The 20898-nt window shown below is 47.7% G+C and overlaps 7 protein-coding genes across 7 annotated transcripts; 6 read left to right on the forward strand and 1 right to left on the reverse strand.

Moving 5' to 3' along the window:
• The first annotated feature begins 14 nt into the window (after nucleotides 1-14).
• Nucleotides 15-1653, forward strand: EDB82DRAFT_131504 (uncharacterized protein). The gene is made up of 2 exons (XM_025733386.2): nucleotides 15-738; nucleotides 791-1653. Exons 1-2 carry the CDS (start codon nucleotides 418-420, stop codon nucleotides 1529-1531), a joined length of 1062 nt encoding a protein of 353 aa, XP_025584297.1. The 5' UTR covers nucleotides 15-417; the 3' UTR covers nucleotides 1532-1653.
• On the reverse strand, nucleotides 1521-4141 carry EDB82DRAFT_566116 (glycosyl hydrolase; the record flags this gene model as incomplete). Its single annotated transcript, XM_025733387.2, has 4 exons — nucleotides 1521-1727; nucleotides 1779-3577; nucleotides 3813-3953; nucleotides 4100-4141. The coding sequence occupies 4 exons, from the start codon at nucleotides 4139-4141 to the stop codon at nucleotides 1607-1609; spliced, it is 2103 nt and encodes a 700-aa protein (XP_025584298.2). The 3' UTR covers nucleotides 1521-1606.
• A 3884-nt stretch (nucleotides 4142-8025) lies between these two features.
• On the forward strand, nucleotides 8026-8571 carry EDB82DRAFT_131547 (uncharacterized protein). Its single transcript, XM_065607038.1, has one exon. The coding sequence runs from the start codon at nucleotides 8142-8144 to the stop codon at nucleotides 8448-8450; it is 309 nt and encodes a 102-aa protein (XP_065464545.1). The 5' UTR covers nucleotides 8026-8141; the 3' UTR covers nucleotides 8451-8571.
• Nucleotides 8572-9871: 1300 nt separating this feature from the next.
• Nucleotides 9872-10261, forward strand: EDB82DRAFT_523247 (uncharacterized protein; the record flags this gene model as incomplete). Its single annotated transcript, XM_025733389.1, has 3 exons — nucleotides 9872-9917; nucleotides 9974-10033; nucleotides 10089-10261. 3 exons carry the CDS (start codon nucleotides 9872-9874, stop codon nucleotides 10259-10261), a joined length of 279 nt encoding a protein of 92 aa, XP_025584299.1.
• A 1253-nt stretch (nucleotides 10262-11514) lies between these two features.
• On the forward strand, nucleotides 11515-13258 carry EDB82DRAFT_495389 (mitochondrial 37S ribosomal protein uS7m). Its single transcript, XM_025733390.2, has 3 exons — nucleotides 11515-11848; nucleotides 11908-12270; nucleotides 12325-13258. The coding sequence occupies exons 1-3, from the start codon at nucleotides 11618-11620 to the stop codon at nucleotides 12775-12777; spliced, it is 1047 nt and encodes a 348-aa protein (XP_025584300.1). The 5' UTR covers nucleotides 11515-11617; the 3' UTR covers nucleotides 12778-13258.
• Nucleotides 13259-15119: 1861 nt separating this feature from the next.
• Nucleotides 15120-17301, forward strand: EDB82DRAFT_523249 (uncharacterized protein; the record flags this gene model as incomplete). The annotated part of the gene is made up of 3 exons (XM_025733391.1): nucleotides 15120-16161; nucleotides 16215-17079; nucleotides 17136-17301. 3 exons carry the CDS (start codon nucleotides 15120-15122, stop codon nucleotides 17299-17301), a joined length of 2073 nt encoding a protein of 690 aa, XP_025584301.1.
• Nucleotides 17302-18287: 986 nt separating this feature from the next.
• Nucleotides 18288-20229, forward strand: EDB82DRAFT_523250 (heterokaryon incompatibility protein-domain-containing protein; the record flags this gene model as incomplete). The annotated part of the gene is made up of 2 exons (XM_025733392.1): nucleotides 18288-19461; nucleotides 19514-20229. 2 exons carry the CDS (start codon nucleotides 18288-18290, stop codon nucleotides 20227-20229), a joined length of 1890 nt encoding a protein of 629 aa, XP_025584302.1.
• Nucleotides 20230-20898: the final 669 nt, after the last annotated feature.

Raw genomic sequence — 20898 nt, forward strand, 5'->3', positions numbered from 1 at the left:
ATCGCGAACTTGCATGTCTAGCATGAGAGAACTTGGTAACTTAGCTATATGTTTATTGATATGATAGGTATTCTGTTAGTTTAACATGTCACTGCATTACTTCTGCATCAATACACATACAAACAGACCGCTTCACCATGTGTAACGTGGGGTATCGGGGTTCACTCACTCGGGTTGATCCTTGACTTACACCGAGTCGAATATGGGGAAGACGACGAGAAAAAGTCTGGGAAACACAAGGACAGTCTCTCTCTTTTCCGAATACCGAGAGAAGACTCCAAGTATAAGGGACAAGAACTCGCCCACGATTGCTGTTCTCTGATCCTTCACTCATCAGTCTCGACGCCTTGAAACCCAACAGACACTCGAGCTCATCACAACCTCTAAGCTCAATTCTTTTTTAATTTCTGCTCCGAAATGTCCTCCCCAAAGCTCCAAGTCGCCGTCGCCGGTCTCGGTCGCATGGGCGCTCGTCACGCCCTCAACTTCCACAACAGAACTCCCCGCGCTGAACTCGTCGCAGCCTTCACTCCCATCCCAAAAGAAGCTGAATGGGCTAAGGTTAATCTCGAGGGCGTTGTTATTTACAATGACTACCAGGAAATGCTCAAGCATCCTGGTCTTCAGGCAGTTGTGGTCGCTACTGTCACTACTGCGCACGCAGAGGAAGCTATCCAGGCCATTGAAGCTAATAAGCACGTTCTTTGTGAGAAGCCTCTTAGTACAAGCGTTGAGGTTGTAAGTATATTCACCTCCTTTGATCAAGCTTTTGTCTGACTTATCGTTCCAGTCCCAGTCTGTCGTCGATGCCGCAGCAAAGAAACCTCACCTTAAAGTCATGTGCGGTTTCTCTCGTCGTTTTGATGCTTCATACCGCGACGCCTTCGAACGAATGGACAGTGGTGCCATCGGCCGTCCCTCTATCTTCCGATCCCAAACATGCGACAAGCTAGACCCGTCTGGCTTCTTCGTAGCCTACGCCGAGTTCAGCGGTGGTATCTTTGTCGACTGCAACATTCACGACATTGATCTGGCCCTTTGGTACTTTGGACAAGACTCAATCGTCAAATCCGTTGTCGCTACTGGTATCACAGCAGTGCAGCCAGACCTTCGCAAGCACAACGATGTCGACAACGCCGTCGGTCTGGTAGAGTTTTATGGCGGAAAAGTTGCTTATTTCTATTCCTCGCGTATGATGGCAGCCGGACAGCATGATATGTCTGAGATTATCGGCACCGAGGGTAAGATCACTATCAATGCGAACCCTGTCGGAACATTGGTGGAGATGCACGAGGCTGCCGGTGTTCGACGACAGATCCCTGGCGATTACTACGGCAGGTTTGAGCATGCTTTTGTTGCGGAATCCAACGAGTTCACTGCTGCTGTCCTCGATAACACAGCCCTTCCATTTAAGCTCGCTGGAGCTGTCCAGGCTGTCAAGATTGGCTGTGCTCTTCAGGAGTCACTGAACTCGGGCAAGAAGATCAGCTTTGATGAGGCAGGCCGTCGCGTGGAGGGATCCAAGTTGTAAAAGTGTTACGGTAGTCTCATGTACGTATGTCTTAATAAGCCATATCTACTTTACATATAATACATAATCCATCTTTTATCGTTTTCTCTCTGGCCAAGCATCGGCAAGACCCTCATAAATCGTCACATTACTGAATGTCACATCACCACTTCCACTGTGGAAGAAGCGAATATCAGTCGAGTCGGCATACCAGGAACTAAAGAAAAGTTAGTAGAGTTTAATGAAACCAGATGTTGAGCAAACTTACCGAGCCCAGGTGGCCACACCGAATCGGTCGTTGGCGTGAACCTCGACCATAGCATTATCAACAACAATAGTAAGATCCAAGGTCTCAACCTGCTCTTCGTCATCAATGACAACGTCAAACAGACGGAGTCGGCCAGCTTCGTTTCGAGAGTCGATATCGCTGGTTGTGAGGGCAGCAGCACTGGTGTTGTTGCGGTCAATGATGATAGACTCGTTGGAGAACTGGTAGTAGATAGTCGTGGACTCCTTCTCAGAAGCCAAGATTTGGAAACCAGCCTTCAGGTCAGAGTCGCGGGCAGACTTGGGGAAGGAGATGGAGCTCTTAAGAAGGTAGAACTTGGAGTCGGGGTTGTTGTCAAAAGTGGTCGATCCTGACTTGCTGATGTTTCGACCAGCTTCAATAATGGGCTTCACCTTGGTGAACTCGGCCATGGGCTCACGAGCAATAACCTGCTTCATGGTGGCGAGCTCCAGGATACCTGACTCGTTTCTCTCAACGCGCCATGAGCCCTCCTCGCGAGAAAGCTCGTTATCGACAACATTGCTGATCTTGCCAACAGTAAGCTCACGAGGAAGAAGCAGGGCTCCAGTCCAATTCTGCTGTGGGGTAGGGAACAGCTTCAGGTCGCCATAGTAGTCTCCAGTGAGCCAGAGGTAGCTGATGAATCGGTCTGGCGCCCCGCTCTTCTTTGACGCCTTTGAGTCAGAGGGCAGGTACTTGCCAGCAGCGGCATAAGCAGAGTGTCCCCAGTCCATCTTGCCGACCATCGTAGGGGTGAATTTAGCCTTGCCCTTTTCCATGGTGGTGTTTCCTGCAGCCCAGAGCATCTCACGAAATTGTGAGACCTGACTAGGTGCTGGTGCTTCAGACCATTCGGCACCAAAAGTCATAAAGGTCTCACCGTCAGAGTTGTAACCCTCCTCGTCGATGCTGAAAATGTTACCGACCTCAAAGTTGAAGCCGTAGCGTCCGGCCCAGATACCCTCACCCCAGGTCATGTTGGCCTTCTCGTGCCACCACTCACCCATGTACTCCCAGTACTGGAACTCAGGGTCATACTGACGGTAGAGGAACATGCTAGGGCCCTTTTGTTGGACACCTCCAGAGATCACGCTGTACCATACACCTGGCTCGCTATCCAAAAGGTTATCGAGCTCCTTGTTCTTGAAAACAAAGGGATCACGGAAAGCTGTAACATTGAGTGCAAAGGGTTGATCCGGAATCGCGGGACCGCCTCGAACTTTTGTGAAATTACGTCCTCCATCTGTAGATACAGCGAGGGACTGGGTCTCGGCGCCGCGGGTGTGGTTGATAGTCCAGTGGATGGGGAGGTATGAGACGGAGGTATAGAAGAGGGTGGGTGTTCCATTGATGCCAACAGGGATGACTGATCCATCAAAAACTGCAACTGGATCATTTAGACCTCCAGCGCGAATAAAAGGTGCGCCGCCTGGGTTGAGGTCCTTGTATGTAACCAAATCATCTGTTGTGGCACCAGAAGCACCCTCGTGTAGGAAGCCAACGTGGAAGAGTCCGGTCTTGGGATCAGTGTAGTGCATACAAGGATCTCCAATTTGTCCAGTAGGTGGAAGGACATGAGCTCGTGGACGCCATGTGTTGTAAATGGTGAGGTTGGCTAGGGTTGACAGATTGGGAGGAGCTCGGTTGTAGTCCAACTTGGGAGTTGATGGACTGGCCCAGGCAAGTGAGCCAGCCGTTAAGAAAAGCGAGAACTTCATGATTGACACTTTGACGACCACATACAGCCAATGCACCATAAAATTGAAACCGAGGAGCCGCTGACGCTCATATATATATCCTAATCGCAACAGCCCAGGCAAACTCTGTCGCCCCGACAGGCAGGGAGCGGGGATGGTAACATCGTCATGAGAAAAACCAACTTTGAGCCATGCCCATGGTATGCCCATGCTCAGCCCGACCCAAAGAACGGGATTCTTTCTTCTCCCATTGCGATGTTCGGCGATACCACGGCGTGAACAGGGCAGAGAACAGTCCCAGAGGCTTAACTTTTACCAAAGTAAACCTGGAGTCCGGAGACTTGTGGAGTTTGTGTGGGGAGATCGACAGTTTCTCGTTTCCCGTTCTACCCTTGAACGTTGGTGTTGAGTTCGCGGTGACGTAGACTTCGGGGAAGAATAAGCTTGGCGGACGGCGCTAGAAATTTACACTTTTTGCCGTGAGGAAGTTCTGGAATTAAGATTTAGCCAATTGATCTTTTCTGGGTTGATCGAGATGATTTTGGAAAATGATAAATGATTGATCTGCATTTCCGACAGGCAGGTTCACCATGATTGATGTACCTGTCTACTGTTGTTCGGGGAATCATGGTTGTCGAATGACATATGGGGTGAGCGGATCCATTGTCGGTCCGAGAAAAGGTACCACTTCCCCAAGTCTACAAGCATTCGATGTTGCAGTCAAGGGAATAAACTCATAAATTGCCTCGTCTTTTCGAGAGAAAAAAAAATGGTTCCTCACAAAGATGGATTTAACGAGGCTGGATCGAATGTATGAGCCAATTTTATAGGACGATGGCCCATCTATTACTACATAACTGGGCCTGGTGATTTTAATTATTCATGCACAACCTAAAAAGGATCCATGAGGTTGATGGGGCAGAGCCTCACCTCAGCGTTGCAGAAAACTTAATACTCATAACTTAAGAAACATAATAATTTGGTCATTTTATGCCGCTCTTAGGCTATACATGTTCTATATCCCGAGCTTAGTTGTCAAGTTTCCTGCCATCCCCAACTCTCCTTTGCCTCTTTGGTCAAGTTCAGATTCTTAGAACTATATTGCAAATCTGTCGTTCTGAAAGGTGCAAATCTTATAATAAGTAATTATTACCCAGATGAGCTAGACATATATTATGCATATGAAACTATGGTTGTGAAAGAAACTAGCCTTTCTCTCAATTTTGAATATGCGACCAAGGCTCTATTCGTGGTTTTAATGAGTCCCTCTGATGTATAAACTTACTAGGTCACGCATTAGTTTCTCATGCGAACAACACTACCTAGCGCATATTGCCAATAATACAAGATAGAATAAACTATGTTGATCTCACATTTCCTAAACGTATTATTAGCCCGATGTTGTTGAGTGTGTGGTTGATATAAAGTTATTAGAGATGCATCACATATTAGTCTTTGGGCCTATTAAAGCTTGTCTTCAAATACATCAGTTCCTTTGTCAAGGTGATATGAAGTAATTTATTAGTCGAGTTCCTGCCCTGCAACTGTCCCATGTCTTCTCTCTTTAACTGCCTATATCTACACATGTAATCCCCAGGCCTAATGCTTGGGGTTGGTGTATCGCACATCAATCTTCTAATACAAGCAATAGTCGGCATTATACACGGTCAAGGTTCCGTCCCATCGTATACAGTATATGACACGTGGGCGTCACTGGATACCCAGCTTTGAGTATTCAGCGTCTACTATCTATACCTAGTACTAACGCAGAAAGCCAAAGATGCATCTTTCATACTGTAGCTTACCACATACGCAGAACTTTGGTGCTTTGAGCTGGTCATGGTTTCATCTGTTACTCTCGACTCTTTCGTGCTTCAGTATCTTGTTGCACATCAGATGTTGGAGTTCGGCTCGGCCAAACTATTAATCAACCATGCCGAACTACACTCCAGCAAGCGCTGCTTCTACACAAACACAAAGACTTAAACCATAAAAGGCTACATGCAGCTCTTAGTGGATTCTTTTTAAGAAGCTTCGGAGGTAGGCAAATTCCAAGCGTCGATAGAAGACAATGGTTGAACATGCAAGACTGAAACGGGCAGTGGCATGGTTATCTAAAACGGCGAGGTGCAGGGCTGTAGAATATGCAAGGAGTCAAGTAGAAGGGTGGTCACGTTGCAGCATTTGACGTGGGGATCTACGCCAGGCTCCAGACCGGTGAAGAATGGCTTCACAATTGCTGGAGTACCACAAGGGCGGTTGAGCAAACAGTCAACAGAACGCTAAAGCATGATAGGCACGGCCGGTATCCGGTAGCCGGATCACAGAGCTGCTGCTGTCACGTCACTTGTGGTTGCTGCAAGGACTGTGGAGCATGCTCTTGGTGCAGTTGTGTGGTTGTATGCTTCCCTTGTCGGCTTGTCCTACATGACTGATCCGGCATGGATTAGGTTATCGCAGGGTCGAGGTCAAAGTCGATAACACGTCGTATCATGAGAATATTGCTTAAACAGACTTTGAAAATATTGCCGTCGCTCAACTTGGTACCGGTCAATGCCCAAGCTGACCACAATCTGTTGTCGTGTGTCCTAGCTGCAGGGATAAGTGGGATGTTGGCGTGGGGTTGAACATGTATAGCAGCTTCGACACTCAAAATAGGCACATTGTTTTCGTTGTCGAGTATGTAAAGTTGCGTAATGGTTTTGGTCTTGTTGTCGCGTTCAAGAGAAAACAAGGTGAGAGAAGAAGGTCGTCATAAGAGGCATAGCCCGCTGAGACAGGTCGGTCCCTTGACTGCTTGGTTTGGACTGAACCAGAGGGTGTCACTATAATTTCAACACAAACAGGAGTTCACCTTGTTCGGGCCAAGGATCGCAAGCAAATGCAATCGGAACACCAAGAGTACAAAAGCCAAGGCTATAGGACAAACAGTTCGTGCCAACTGCTTACAATAAAGATTAGCACCCACTAGTCTTTGAATACCTCTGGACAGATGCTTGAACTTAAACCGAAAGGCCAACGGGCCGGCATGCAGGGGTCCGGCATATCATCGACCCCAACGTCAGTATTCTGAGAAAATGTACGTAGGCGGCTCGGCACTCGTTGGACCCGAAACGCTAAGAATGCAGCGAACATTTTATTTCCTGACATGTTGAGAAATGGTGTAGGAGCGTCTCCAAGTCCATGCTGAGGATATAGAAGGCATAAACCCATACCGTTTCCTTCGGCTGTCTGCTTCTCTTCCAAGGATCCTTGATGCTGGCTTCGAACAAAAAGTCTGTTTCGCATTGATGGTGATATGCGTGGCCATCTGAATCTTTGCACATGGCATGCATGCTGAAGTGAGTCGCCGAGAACACTTGTAGAGTATTAAAACAAAGTCTTGTCGAGTGCCTCGGACCAGGGTGAAGTCGGCTCTCAGGTATGCGATCCAAGATATGATGGAATGATCCAAGGTCCTCCTGATATCAGTCGCATCACGCGGCTAATATTAGTGTACTGACCGTGAAGATGCGAAGATCCATCAACAAGTCACCGCACATGTTTTGACAAGTCGATACCATATTTGGTTGGGTCCACATGGGCTCCCTTGACATGTCGCCGAGGGTGTTCGAGATTGATGTACGATGATCGCGACGATGACAGCAAGATTAAATCGGTACCGATACAGCATGGATCAAGAAGGTTTGGATCAGGTATAGAGGCTTGACCATGCTGCTGGCTCTGATAAAGGGATGACGAGTCTGAGTCTGGTCTAAGCGAGAGTAAAGGGCTGGGAATGGCCCGAATATTTCTGTTGCTTTGTTTGAAGCTGGGGCTCGTCACCGGTAGATGTTATTCTCTTTAGCGTCCTGGAGCACTAACTTAGCCTAAGGAAGGCACTGTCTGCCAAACTGCAGCGGATAGCACTTTGGATGGCACTTTCCCCCACATGCTCCATCCAGATCCGGACAGGCACCTTCCCGGGATGTTTTTTTTGCCGGGTAGATGCTGGAAGCCGAGCTGGGCACGCTGGAATAGGCTACTAGACCAGGATAAACTGCTAGAACTTCAGCGCTAGACAATGCTATCCCACGCTATGACGGTGATCTTGGTCAACTCCATCCACATCATGGTGCCTGCAATATCAGAAAAAGAAAAGAAAAACAAAAAAGTCAAATTTTTCGAACGGTCAAGGAGATGAGACATGTGCGAAGAAGGGGAACACGAAAAAAAAGCAAAGAAAAAAGGAAAGAACCAGGAACGACCCACGCATCCATATCCTTACAAGCTCCATCCTTCAATGACCTTGTCTTGTCTTGTCTCCTAGTCCAGTTACGAGTCTTTGCCCCCTTTCGTTTGCCATCACATCATCTATCAATTTCCATCACAAAGGAAGGTTTTCATCTACACATGGATCTGACTAACCCTTGAGCATTTCGAATCCCAGCACACAGGTACTGGTTTATTGGCTCTGTTGTCTCGTTTACATCTCCCCTGGGCTAGCTTGCCTCAGCTGGTCTGGCTAACTAAAAGCTCAGACTTGGGCTTGGGTTTTTAGGCTCGAATCTTGTCTGGTTGACTGGAAGTTATCTCATCGGCGATAAATGCAAGTCTTGTTTCCTCACCACCTCAAAATGTTCCTCTCCTTCGCCTCCCTGGATGGATGCTATATCAACCCAACTCACATATAGGCCTGATCCTGTGCCTGCATTTCAATGCTTGTGTGCAACATCATCTAAAGCATGACACCTCATTCTGCACATCATCATTGTCCGGAATCCGCTGCATTGAACTCAACTGCTACCATCTTTCTTTCTGTGTCTTGTCGTCTCTTCTCTCCGTTCACCTCTTGCTTCTTTTCCAATTTCGTCATGGTCAGCCTCACCTTGTTTTTCATTTCTTCTCTTTTCTCCTCAAACTTCTATTTTTTCCACTGCCTCGTACCTTAGCAATATTGATATGCACTCACTAGTGACTGTCTTGCTTGTTCTGTGGACTATTCCATGTCAAGTCAACTTTGCTTTTTTCTATCTGGCCCAACGTGCCAGTGACTTTCAGCCTTTCCAAATCAAGTGCCTGTCGCACGGATGTTTGCGCGCGTATACATCCGCCTACTCATCCATCCCCTTGCACGTTTGCGCCTGAGAAAGCTCCACGGCCACGAGCTACGGAGAATCTACTCTAACTACTGCAACCTTATCAACGCCCTCGAATATGTCTTACTATTCACGCCCCCTCCCTTACTTTCTTTTCTTTCTTATTCTTTCTTCATCTCAGATGGACCCCCCCTGCCTCTCTAGATCGCACATTGACAGGTTTTCGCTTGTCTTGATCAAGGTCAGCCTCGTTAGGCCTCACATCGACCGAATCAGCTTCTATGTAAGCACATAGTCTATTCTAGTCCTACAGCAAGTCGCCTCTCTACCCGCTTCCGCTCCCGTTACCGTCCGTCTTAGACTGACGGGTTACGGCACGGCCCATTTTGAGGTCAAAGCAGTTTAGTCCACACCCGTCGTGAACTTTGATCCAGAGGAGTACCTCATGTGCCAGATTCCACCCTAATCCCCCAAGGGGTAGAAAAAGCAAACCCAACTTGGAGCCCCATCTACCAAGTTACAGGGCCTTAGTAGTGTGTACATAGTCTACGGATACCGATGGACGGTACGCTTGTTGCGTAGTTTGCCTGTCAGCAAAACTATAGTCTTTCTTTTTCTGAGTATCTCGCTTGTAAATCCGTTCGAGCTCACTCAGTAGTCTAGTGGCTCGGATCCTCTTAACTATTTATATATGTACTTCCTCCTCAAGCCTTCTCTCACGACGCTTCTTTTTCCAGCCCTTCTTTGTGATCGCCTTGAACGCCCATCTTCTTTGCCGTACAACACATCACCAGTGGCTTCACATCCTTGACCAGCTGCAATTTAATCTCACACAAGCTTCTTGTCTACGTACAGCCCGCATTGCCGTCTTGGTCATCCTTTCCGCTTAACGGCATCTAATCCTCTTCTGCCACATCATCGTCCCGGCATCCTGGACCCAACTCGTCTGCTCGCCTTCGTCCTACCTTTCAGGCCTCGCAGATACATCATCGGTTGGGCTACTGTTCAGCATACCTACTGTCGCCATCTTGTTTGAGACCTGACGCCGCGTGTATCCTAGCAATCCCTTGCGTACGGCTTGGCTTGATTGTATATATAAACCCGTCTTCACCTCTCACTACTCTGGTCAAATCCATCAGTTCGAACACCGTGCTTCGAACACAATTTCTTTCTATCCTAGCCATTGGAACCTCTTCTATCAATCATCTTGCCTTATATATCACTCTCAACCTCAGAATCAAGCTTGGTATCAAGACATTAAATATCGACTACATTTCCTCTGCAAAATTCATCAGCAATGACAATGGACACCCAATCCACCACATGGCAGAACCAGCTTCAGAGTACGTAGCCTCAACTCGCTTTTTAGGCTCAAAGATCTAATATTGACTACCTATAGATGTCTGTGAACTCAATTCGATCACTAATCCAGTATTCCAGGATTTCTCAGATCGCCGTGGTATGTTCATTTCACATTGCGCCTTTGTGGTCTTGACTAAATTTGACTTTTCCAGGCGGAAGAACTGCTTGGTCAAGCACAGTGACTGTCCATGGCCAGAAAGTTCCAGCTCGATTCTGGTATGACGGCAAAAACATCAACAATGCCAGAGAAGATGCCGCTGAATGTGCAGTCAAGTGGCTGACCGGTTCAGAGTCCGGCTCTCCCACTCGAAGTCGGGGTTACTAGACTTCTGGCGCGGGTGTCACCTTTCTCATACGCTGGCTTGCTTATGCAGCAGGCCTTTGCCAATTCGGACTAATATGATCGCTAAAAACGGAGGTTTCTTTTTTTCTTTTTCATATTTGCGGTTCACCTCTTGTCTTTCCTTCTTTCACTTCATACAGCCGGAGTTTGGTAACCTCACCCCAGCAAAACAGGGAGGTTTAAGGGTCACCGCGCAATTAGTGCTGTAACAACAGAGACCTTTGTTTGGGTTTGGGTTGTATCATACGAGACAGATAACGAGGTGAAGTCGAATTATGTTTTTGTACGACATGGGAATTGGGAGGATATGTCGGTTAGGGATGAACGTTTTGGTTTGGTGTTTGACGGAATAGTTACACGAGGGATTTGGGCCAATGGGTTTTCATTAAGGATGTTTATAAAAGTATGTCTGACAGGAAAAGAATGGGCTTAGAACTTATACGGTTTGGTTCGAACTTTCTTAGAAGCTCCAAAAAGATTATTTACTTTTCATAATATAGCATGCCCCTTTGTAAGTGAATGCTCGCCACCACTCCCTTGGGAAGGGGGTGGTTGTTACAGATCAAGTTGACTTGATTAGATGTTACATTATATCTTGGATGAACCAACAGATCATTACAGCGTCATATGCTCATACAATGGCCGACTGCTCATTTCTTGAAATGGAAGCTCATGCTCAATCGATGTTGTGCCCCCACGTCGGTGCAGCCACGGTCGATCCGGGTGTAAGTTGGTGCAGCGTATCACATGAAACTGCATGTCCATAACGGTCTGTGGCTTGTTCTACTGAAGCAGCCGATCTCGGTGCTTTGAGATATGGGCGAGCTTTGAGAGTGATCTATGGGGTACCATTTACAACAAATGTCAATGGAGTAGGGTTTCGTATATTAAACGTTCGCAATTCCCACCATGACTTACAAGTAGCATGGAAGCAATTGAATCAAATAACGTGATTAAAGTGATTTCTTTAATATTGTGCGGATGATGTATTAGACCAATCGTCGTATTCCTATCAAGACAAAGATGTGGATGATAAATCTTCACCAAACGTTTCGACGCCGTTATAACGACCTTTACATAAAGATCTCGGCGACAATCTCGATTCGTCCATGGAAAATACATTTCAATTCTTTTACGCCTTTCTTAAGTGTTTCTTGACATTTCCTCGTCGTGATACTCTCGTGTAGTAAGTTAAAGCGGGACCACAGTAGTCGGAACATTATTTCCCCGCGCTACCTGAGTTTTGCATCGCGAACTTGTCCATCCATCGATCACAAGAGCCACGAGGCTGCTGTAGAACTCGCTCCACGAACGCTGTAAGCACCGCGGAGCTCAGTCATGTCTCCGAGAACGAGTATATGGGGCGCATGCAGAGCTCTCGCAATTCGGTCGAGACCTGTCGCCCCCCGACCAGCCCCATTCGTCAACGCTCTCCCAAGAAATCGATGGTACTCGAACGACGGAAACGACCAGCCCCCGAAGGCAATTGGCACCGCTCAAAAGGCCCAGGAGTCCCAGGTTAGCTCGGTTGAAGCCCCCGCGGCTTCGACAGGAAATGGGGATGCTGAGGTAGGAATTGGTCGTTCGAAAAGCCCCCACGTCCAGCAGCTAATGGGGCTGCCATCTAGGTGACGTCTTCGCCAGCCTCTTCCGACGAGATTATCGACGATGCGACACTCGAGCAAATATTCTACGGCGGCCGCACACAGTCAAGCACGATTGAGGGTGGTCTGACACCAGCGCAGGAGGATATTCTTTACCGAGAGGGTACCATTCCTTCGGCTGAGAAGGCCGAAGCTCTCGTTGCACAAGCAGAGAAGGCTGAGTTGGACTCGCCCGACAGCACTGAGATGCAAAACCCCGGACACAAGTTTGGTCTACCAAAGCGACCTTGGCCGGAAGGTTTCAACATGAAGAAGCGTTACCATCCTGTGCTGGAGCAAATTGCTCGACTCCTCATGAAGGATGGTAAGCTCAGTGTTGCTCAACGAGTAAGTCTGGTCTTCGAGAAAGATTTGAAGGACAATTATTAACAAGTGACTCAGAATCTAGCTATCGTCATGAGCTACCTCCGAACCGCGCCACCTCCGATCTACAGTCCGAAATTCCCCCTCCTGCCCGGTACTCCCCCGGCCACACATCTCCCTCTCAACCCGATTCTATACATTACCGTCGCTATTGACTCGGTAGCTCCTCTCCTCAAGATCCGCAACGTGGCGGGTGCCGGTGGTGGTGGTCGCGCGCTAGAACTTCCCGTCCCTCTGGGTGTGAGGCAGCGACGACGAGTTGCCTTCCAATGGATTCTGGACGTTATCAACAAGAAGCCCTCCAAGGGCAGTGGACGCAAGCAATTCCCCTACCGAATCGCTGAGGAGATTGTTGCTGTCGTGGAAGGACGTTCGGGTGTGTGGGAGAAGCGCAAGATGGTTCACAAACTGGGTACGTCAGCCCGAGCAAACATTGGGTCCAACAAACTCAAGGTCAAGAAGAAGATGTAGATTTAGATGGGACAAGGTCGGAGCTCATGCTCCGTTTTGGGTTGTACAGTAGATGTGCCAAATATGTAACTATATCCAGCCATTTGATGAAAAGAGGCATTCAAAAATCTCCAACAATCGAGGTTACCCTGTGCTCTGATATGAACGTTGTTAGGTGATGTTACTCGGCGGGGTACCGATGTGCTTTACAGACTCATGCATGCGCCATGGCATGAGAACTACATCCATGTCTGAGCTGGCATTCTCAGCATGAAGCACTTGATTTGCTTTTCGTCGCCCCAATAGAGTCGGTTTTTCTGCTGCCCCAAGACAAGCGTAGGAACCACTCTGTATGGAGTTTGATGCACTGATTGGGCCTCGCGTAAACGAGTGGGAACAAAATCGATGATATCGGACGCAGCCACGGATGGTACCGAGAATCCGGGCCCGATGCGGGGACAGTAATGCCGACGGTCCAGATTAGAACGTGCCGGGGTATAAGATGGAGGCTACAATTTACTCGCAGTGAGGAGTCGAGTTTCGACGATGGAAGGTTCGTATTGAATTGCTGTTTAATTGACTGCCTGGAAACACTCATCGAGTGCCAAGTGATTGTTCCGATCTCTTTCTTAAACTTAGTTGTGTTCTGAAGACAGTTTGAGTTGCGCCATGCATACGGAAATGAGTAAATGTCCATCGAAAACGGAGATTCCTTCGTTTTCATATAATCGTATTGCTTTTGATAATGGATAACAGACCAAATGATCTAAAAATACAGTCTGAACTTATGGACTGGTCAATCGTTTTCGTTTATTATGTTCTCGATGGCCAAGTTTCTGTATCGTAGTCGATATTGGAAGAAGCCTGTGTTTCTGCGAATACCAGAAGTAAAAACTGGACGCATAATCCTTTTGAAACCCCCTCAATAAATCTACAATTCATTCAACCAAAGTGAAACTGCAATCTCAATGCCTTCTCTTTGTTTCCTTTTTCTGTGTAGGGAAGTACTACACATATTGTTTCGTTTCTACCACCTCTGTTCGACTAACTTTAAAAGTTTCCTACATTGCTTCTTTTAAGTCTAAAGTCGTCGACACTTACTACCCGGATATTTGAGAGAATAAAAATAAAACTCCTGGCCGTTTAGAGACTAATTAATTCAACTGTTGGAAAGTCGATTTATGCTTACCGGACTTTAAAGATTTAAAAACAACGTTCATGGCATTATCTAGATTAACGGATCAATAATGGCTGAACACAGTTTTCGGAGATTTGCATCTTGATACTAGAAAATCATCCCATTCTTATTGTGATCCTAGTTTGGGACCCAAACCGGTGAAGTCTATCATCCAATGATGAAACTTCGATTTAGAGACGGTAGAATGATGCTTTCACATGACGACTCCACATCCCGGAACCCAGTAAAGGTCCATCTGGAGCTTCAATGATTTATTAATGTTTTAGCAACAAAAATTGAACTGGGTATATTGATTCATCTCCTATAAATGTTTTCGGATCTACAGGTTCGGCTTGCGAGGAAATTAACCTCGTGCAGTAGTAGTAGTGACGGTGCACCACTTTAAAAAATACCTTAACCGATGGCTTGTGCTGTCCATGCATATCGTTGCCACAATAGTTATCTTAGTGCCCAACCTCCAGGGCATTCCTAGCTGTTTCTACCCCACCACTCGGTGATCTTCCACACATCTGTGGCCCAAATTGGGGGGCTTGTCTGGGCTGCGCCGCTCTCTGTTCTAGGCTCAAACTCCTCTAACATTTAGACTCCACGCCTTACCTGCTCCTTCCCCAGAGCCTAGACCTGAATTCCACTACCGGCATCAACCTTCTCCTCTCCCCTCTTCTTCTTCATTCTCCTCCTTCCCTTCTTCAATCTCAACTCATCTCCTCGTCACACGACGAAGCACATACGACTATTTATCCAGCCTAGTTATAACTCCCCAGCATTAGCTCTTGTACCGAATTGCGACATTACGAACCGAACATTACTACGCCGCCATTCAGCGCCGGCCAGCTTCACCGAGTCCCCTCTGACGTATCGACTCGAATTCGACCACGATAGCTTTTACTTCGACTTGTAGCCATCATCATCAACAAGTATATCCAGATATCTGTTTACTATCGAATCAAAAGGCGATAGCACTTGTATAGTACAGTTTCAGGCCCGCGCAAATGTTATTTCGGCCTACATACTACACTCTGAGCTCTGTCTAAGAGATCCCCGCCAAATTTATTGATTCGTCTGGCACAACGACTGAGTCCGCTTGATTCAGCTCTCGCTGCATTCTCACCCTCACTACACAAATACCCATCTTTATCAGTACCGATTGTATCTTTCCGCCATCATGTCGCACAACCAACCCATGAGCATAGAGGCCATGCTCGATATGGAGCGTAAGGAAGTTCTGGCATTGCTAGAGAACAGGCCTAAACCTAAACCTTCCATGCAAGGCGCCATGCGATCTGCCTCACCTTATGCCACTCCTCGATCTCCCGTTCGAAGCATGTTGGATGTCGGTAATCAACCAGCGCCCGGCTCTCCTCGCCAAGGTCCGGTGCGGAGTATGCTCGATACCACCTCTCCTCCTCCGCCCAGAGTCCGAAGCATGCTGGATACCGACACACCTCTATCCGCCGCGAAGCCTTCTGGTACTAGTACAACTCCCAATTCCCCAGTTATGACCAAAGCATCCCTTGCACCTGCCAATTCTGGACACACTAGAAGCTTTTCCGACGCTGCGTCAAATCCAGTCGAATTTGGACCTCGCGCAGCTTCTCGGAATGACCCTACCGCAGGCTATCAATTTTCAGATATCATCACTCGTAACACAGGCCAGCAACTCCCCAAGAGAAACACACAGGGTGGTAGAAAGCCATCTGGAAATGCCATGAGCGAAGCACTTAGAAATACGGACCTCAGTGGCCTTCAAATTCCAGGTGAAAGTGATCGCAAGCGTTCCTGGTTTGGTGGCGGCAGCAATAGGAAATCCAAGTCACCACATAACCGTCTAGGATCACGGTCCAGGTCGCCCCATGTACCGCAAACACTAAGTCCCGGTACAGCTATGCTGGATGACGGCACTATCGTGGATTTAAGCAGCGCTTATCGTCGACTTTCCGACGCAAATTTGGCATACTCAACTGGTAGCTTATCGGCGCTGCCCAAGGGCCAAGCCAGCCAGAGTGGTCGTATGGTAAAAGACTATCTGGGTCCCGATGGCGAAGCACTGGGTTCCAGTGAAGAAGACGAACCATACTCATCTGACGATGAAGATCGTGGTCGTAAGAAGGATCCCAGGTCGCTCAATCCCGACGCTGTGGGCCAGTCGGGCGACGACAAAGAACGCCGAAAATCACTGAGTCTTATGGCTGCTGCAGAAGAAGAGCGTACGTGAACCCCCATCTTTAAATCTGGTCAGTCGCTAAACTTTTTTCTTTAGGTATGACTGTATCAAAGCAACAAGGATACCGTTCTCTATTTGATGAGCCAGAGATCAAGGTCACAACCCCCCTAGGCGAAAACACACGACTCAACAAAGGCAGCGGCGTGCATCCTAAGACAGCTTATGACCAGATGTCAGCTGTGGCTTCTGCGAACGATTCTGATGAGGAGCAAGATATGGATGACATCAAGAGAGCTCAAACTTTGGCCTGCTCCATGTCAAACATCATCTCTAACAACGAGTCTCACCGGGCTATTCGCATGATCTACCGTGGCGACTACGCCAAGATTGCCCAGCAAGCCGAAGACGAGCAACACCGCTTGCGAAAATATTTGGTTGCATCGGATCTAAGCGACGAATCAACACATGCCCTGGAATGGGCTATCGGTACGGTCTTGCGAGACGGCGATACGTTGATGTGCATATACTGTGTGGATGAAGAGACCGGCATTGGTGGAGTTGAGAATTCAGTTCCTGACGATCCAAAGGCCATGAAGGAGCAAGCGGCTGCGATCAACACAGTTGCCAACTCGAGATCGGTCGCACCATCCATGTCTGCAGTGCCAGATTTCGTGCGCAACACGATTCGAGGTGATTCGAAGAATAACACTCCGAACACCTCTCCGGCGCCATCAAGCAGAGTAGGAGGGGAAAGAGGAAGGGCAGAGGATGAGCGGCGTCACGCCGTTAAGCAAATCACCGATAAAGTGCTCCGCCTTTTACGAAAAACAACTCTTCAAGTGAGGGTCATTGTGGAAGTATTGCACTGCAAGAACCCAAAACACTTGATAACAGAAGTGATTGACCTTGTCAATCCAACTCTGGTTGTTATAGGAAGTCGTGGAAGAAGCGCACTAAAAGGGTAAGTTACATTATTGCGGCTGTGTTTTTTAAGGTTAGATAACTAACATGTGACAGTGTCATTTTGGGATCTTTCTCTAACTACCTGGTCACCAAGAGTTCTGTCCCTGTCATGGTAGCGCGAAAGCGCCTTCGGAAGCAGGGTAAATACAAAGGTGTGAAGCCAGTGAACAATCTCAGCAACCCAACGGCTCGAAGTCTTGCCAATGCCAAGATTGATTAGAAAATGGGCATCAAGAACGAGAACTGCGTCTAGATATAGGGTGATGTATGTTGAGACATGCTTTACGAAGCTTGATGATTTGTTTTGCTGGGTAAGAGCGGCGTCAGGTATTCTATTAACCACCCGTAGAGCTGTGTTTGATTCATGGAGAATGAGAAAGCGCAATCTTTGGCGACTGGACAGAAGATGGATGGCTCGTTGTGTTATGGGTAGAAGTCTTTTTCTATGATGAATAACATATGCTACTAAGCGATTGGTAAAGTGTTTAAAGAGTGTTTTCAGGAGCTGGCAAATTAACGCTTTGCCCTATTATCCGTAATGTTACCTAGGTACCTTACTTAGGTAGTTAATCCTTGTACTAGTTGGTTAGTTGTCGTTGCATCAAGTTAGGTAGGAGAAAGTGGTTTGTCTCAGGTACGTCACGTGCATCATCTATGCGAAGTTTGATTCTTTTGAGTACGGAGGTCTGAGCAGTTGCGCTTAAGTTAAGAGAAATAAGCTTTGCGCTTTGTCGCCGGCGCGTAAATTGGGGACACAACTATCGAAATTCTGACTGTATTTTTTAATAAAATAACCAACCCACTTGTAATAACTCTTGATGACGGCCAACTGATCTATTCATCAGCTGTCAGCGAGATTTGCCATTCGCCACAGGGGGGTTGACTCATCTCATTGGCTTCTTAACCCCAACCCTAGATAGGTAGGTATCCGTATCCTGACTCGCTTGTCATATTATATGGTCCGCGTCTGACCTTACCTTGCCTTGCCTTGGTTTTGCCTGACCTTGTCTCGTCTCGTCCCCGGACGGACCAACAACGAGGCTGAAACCGACAACGGACAGCATGAAAGTGCTCCGCCACTACAAATTGCACTGCACCCCTTAAACGTTACTGGATCTGATCTCATGAATTGAAAGTGTTTGGTTTGGTTTGGTTTCAATTTTTCATGTTTTCCTCCATCTCTTGTCTCTTTTCCCATTCGCAACTATGAGACTCGTCAATACCAAGACGCTGCAGCTTGAGACCCTGGAGGAGGGGTCTGAAAAATACGCCATCTTGTCGCATACGTGGGGTAACGATGAGGTCCTCTTTGATGACATTCAGAGTCCCGCGCGCATGGACGAGATTCGAAAGAAGAATGGACCTGGGTATCGCAAGATAGCTCAGTCTTGTGAGAGGGCGCAGAGTCGCGAGCTCAATTACATATGGATCGACACGTGCTGCATCGACAAATCCAGTAGCGCAGAGCTCTCAGAGGCCATCAACTCCATGTTCCGCTGGTATAGCAATTCCGAAGTATGCTACGCCTATCTCTCAGATGTCTTCCTCCACGAAGTCGGGGTCGAATTGGCCGATAGCTTGAAGGGCAGCCGCTGGTTTACTCGTGGCTGGACACTACAAGAGCTGCTCGCCCCCAATGAGGTGGAATTCTTCGATCACAATTGGTCGCCTCTAGGCGAACGACATGCTCTGTCTTCAACAATCAGCGAAATCACAGGCATTGATGAGACATTCTTGCACAAGCCCGATATGAAAAAGGACCGAAGGGCATCGACAAAGCTCCAGCGTGAAAACGTGGCCACGAGGATGGGCTGGATGGCTCAGAGAGAAACAACCCGCGTTGAGGATATCGCATACGCTCTGATGGGTATTTTCGGCATTAACATGGCGATTCTGTACGGCGAAGGCAGCAGAGCTTTCTTGCGGTTACAAGAGGAGATTCTCAAAAGGTCGCCAGATCAGTCCATTCTCGTATGGAGATGGCCCTTGGCCCGCAAGCCTGAAACGAAAACGCAACGGATGCACTTTTTAGCTGATAGCCCGGCCAACTTCAACTTACGCACTTACGCCGGACAGGAGGATTCTGAGAAATTCGGGGTCAGGTTAACAGATCAAGGACTCGTTGTTCGTGTCTGGAAGTGTCCTTGCAAATTAACGCGCTGGAACCATGACAAGACGGAGCTTATAGACGCTGGGGACAGGTGGTTGGCTGTTCTCGACTGCAGCTTATCGCCAGATACTCTATCGCGGCCAGCAATAATTCTCGGGGAGAGTCCTTATGCTGAAGGCGTTTTTCGACGAGATCCTACGAGTGTTATCATGGTGATAGAACACGATCGCATGAAGTCGGGATACTTGGATACCGGCGGCGATCGACACGGTGAGTACAAGTCCCAACTATCAACACAAGCGCTCAGAACTGACCATTTTAGCGATACACTCCATCGAATACAAGCCTGAATTCAAGACAGAGACAATCCTGCTTGAGTCAGATACAGTCGAACCAGAAATCCGTTTACGAGGAAGCTTTCCCTTCAAAGTGAACATGACTCTCAAAGACCGTGAGCTTAAGCAGCGCGCGGCCTATACAGGGTCTCAACGATACGTTGTCGCCGGTCAGCTAGGAATCAAGCCAACTCAAAATCCCATATACGGAGTCATATTCTTAGGAGACGATGAAACCGAAACCGAGCTCGTTGTTTGGTGGGGTCTGATAGAAGAAGGCTCAGCCATGTACGACGTGCACAACCGACACAATGGCCCTCGAGTCTGGAGTAACAGCGTCCCCGTGTGCTTCGCCCAATCATGGAAGAACCTCACAGGGTCGGACAAGTGGGATGCCTCGCTCGCCGAGTCTCTAGCTGTGAACATGCTGTGCGAGGAGTTTCCTCTTCCATGGAAAGGAACCGAGCGGCCTTCAGTGGTGGAAGTCGAGGACGGACTGAACCTGCAGAATGCGATTGGCGATAGCAAACCCATGGCGACGGAGACAGTGATTGAGTTATTCACGCAGTGTTCTCAACCGATAATCGAGTGCGTTGGTTGGGGTATGAGACTCAAGGCGTCTATGAGAAGAGTTGAGTTCTTGGGACGGTTGTGCTGTGAACTAGACATTGAGGAAAAGAACCCCAACGTCGAGATTCCCTGATGCTGGCATCTGTGCATAGAGTTTGGGTGTTTTGCATTGAATCGGACTGGGATGCATGGGTGGTTGGTTGCATGTATTGGCGATGCTTTTATGGGCATGAGATTTGTACCAACATTCTGAAAAAGAGATGAGTGGTAAATAAACTAGATATACAATAGATATATACTGGTTCTACAAATTAAAGAAAATGATTTTCATGTTATGCACTATCTTGTCACTGTATTACGCTGCCTTCCGCTTGGTCCGTGAGACTATTATCCTTGGCCTTGATCTTGGTCAGTCTTCAAGGCCGCAAGTTCAGACCCAGATCCACAATTCTTGGATTCGTCAAGTGGTCCTCTTGTGCTAGTCTGGGCATCAACAACAGAGTCCCGCCAGCGTATCAAGAACGTGATCATTCGAGTCATAGTAGCGGTATTATTGGCTATGCGAGCTAAAAATCACAACATGGTCACGAACTGTACACTAACTAAATGGCTAACTCTGAAAAAGAATAACAAAACTAACGCGATTAATAGTTCGTCAGTGGCCTTTTCGCGTACTGGATCACATCATAAGAGACCATCGAATAAGGAAAGATAAGGGAGATCTGAGACAACAATAAACAAAAGACACCATGTGACCTCTTAACTTTCGCGTTTCATGAGAGGTCAACGCGTAGAGTGGATG

The sequence above is a fragment of the Fusarium venenatum genome (genome assembly GCF_020744135.1).
Source record: "Fusarium venenatum strain MPI-CAGE-CH-0201 chromosome Unknown EDB82scaffold_2, whole genome shotgun sequence".
Classification (NCBI taxonomy): Eukaryota; Fungi; Ascomycota; class Sordariomycetes; order Hypocreales; family Nectriaceae; genus Fusarium; species Fusarium venenatum.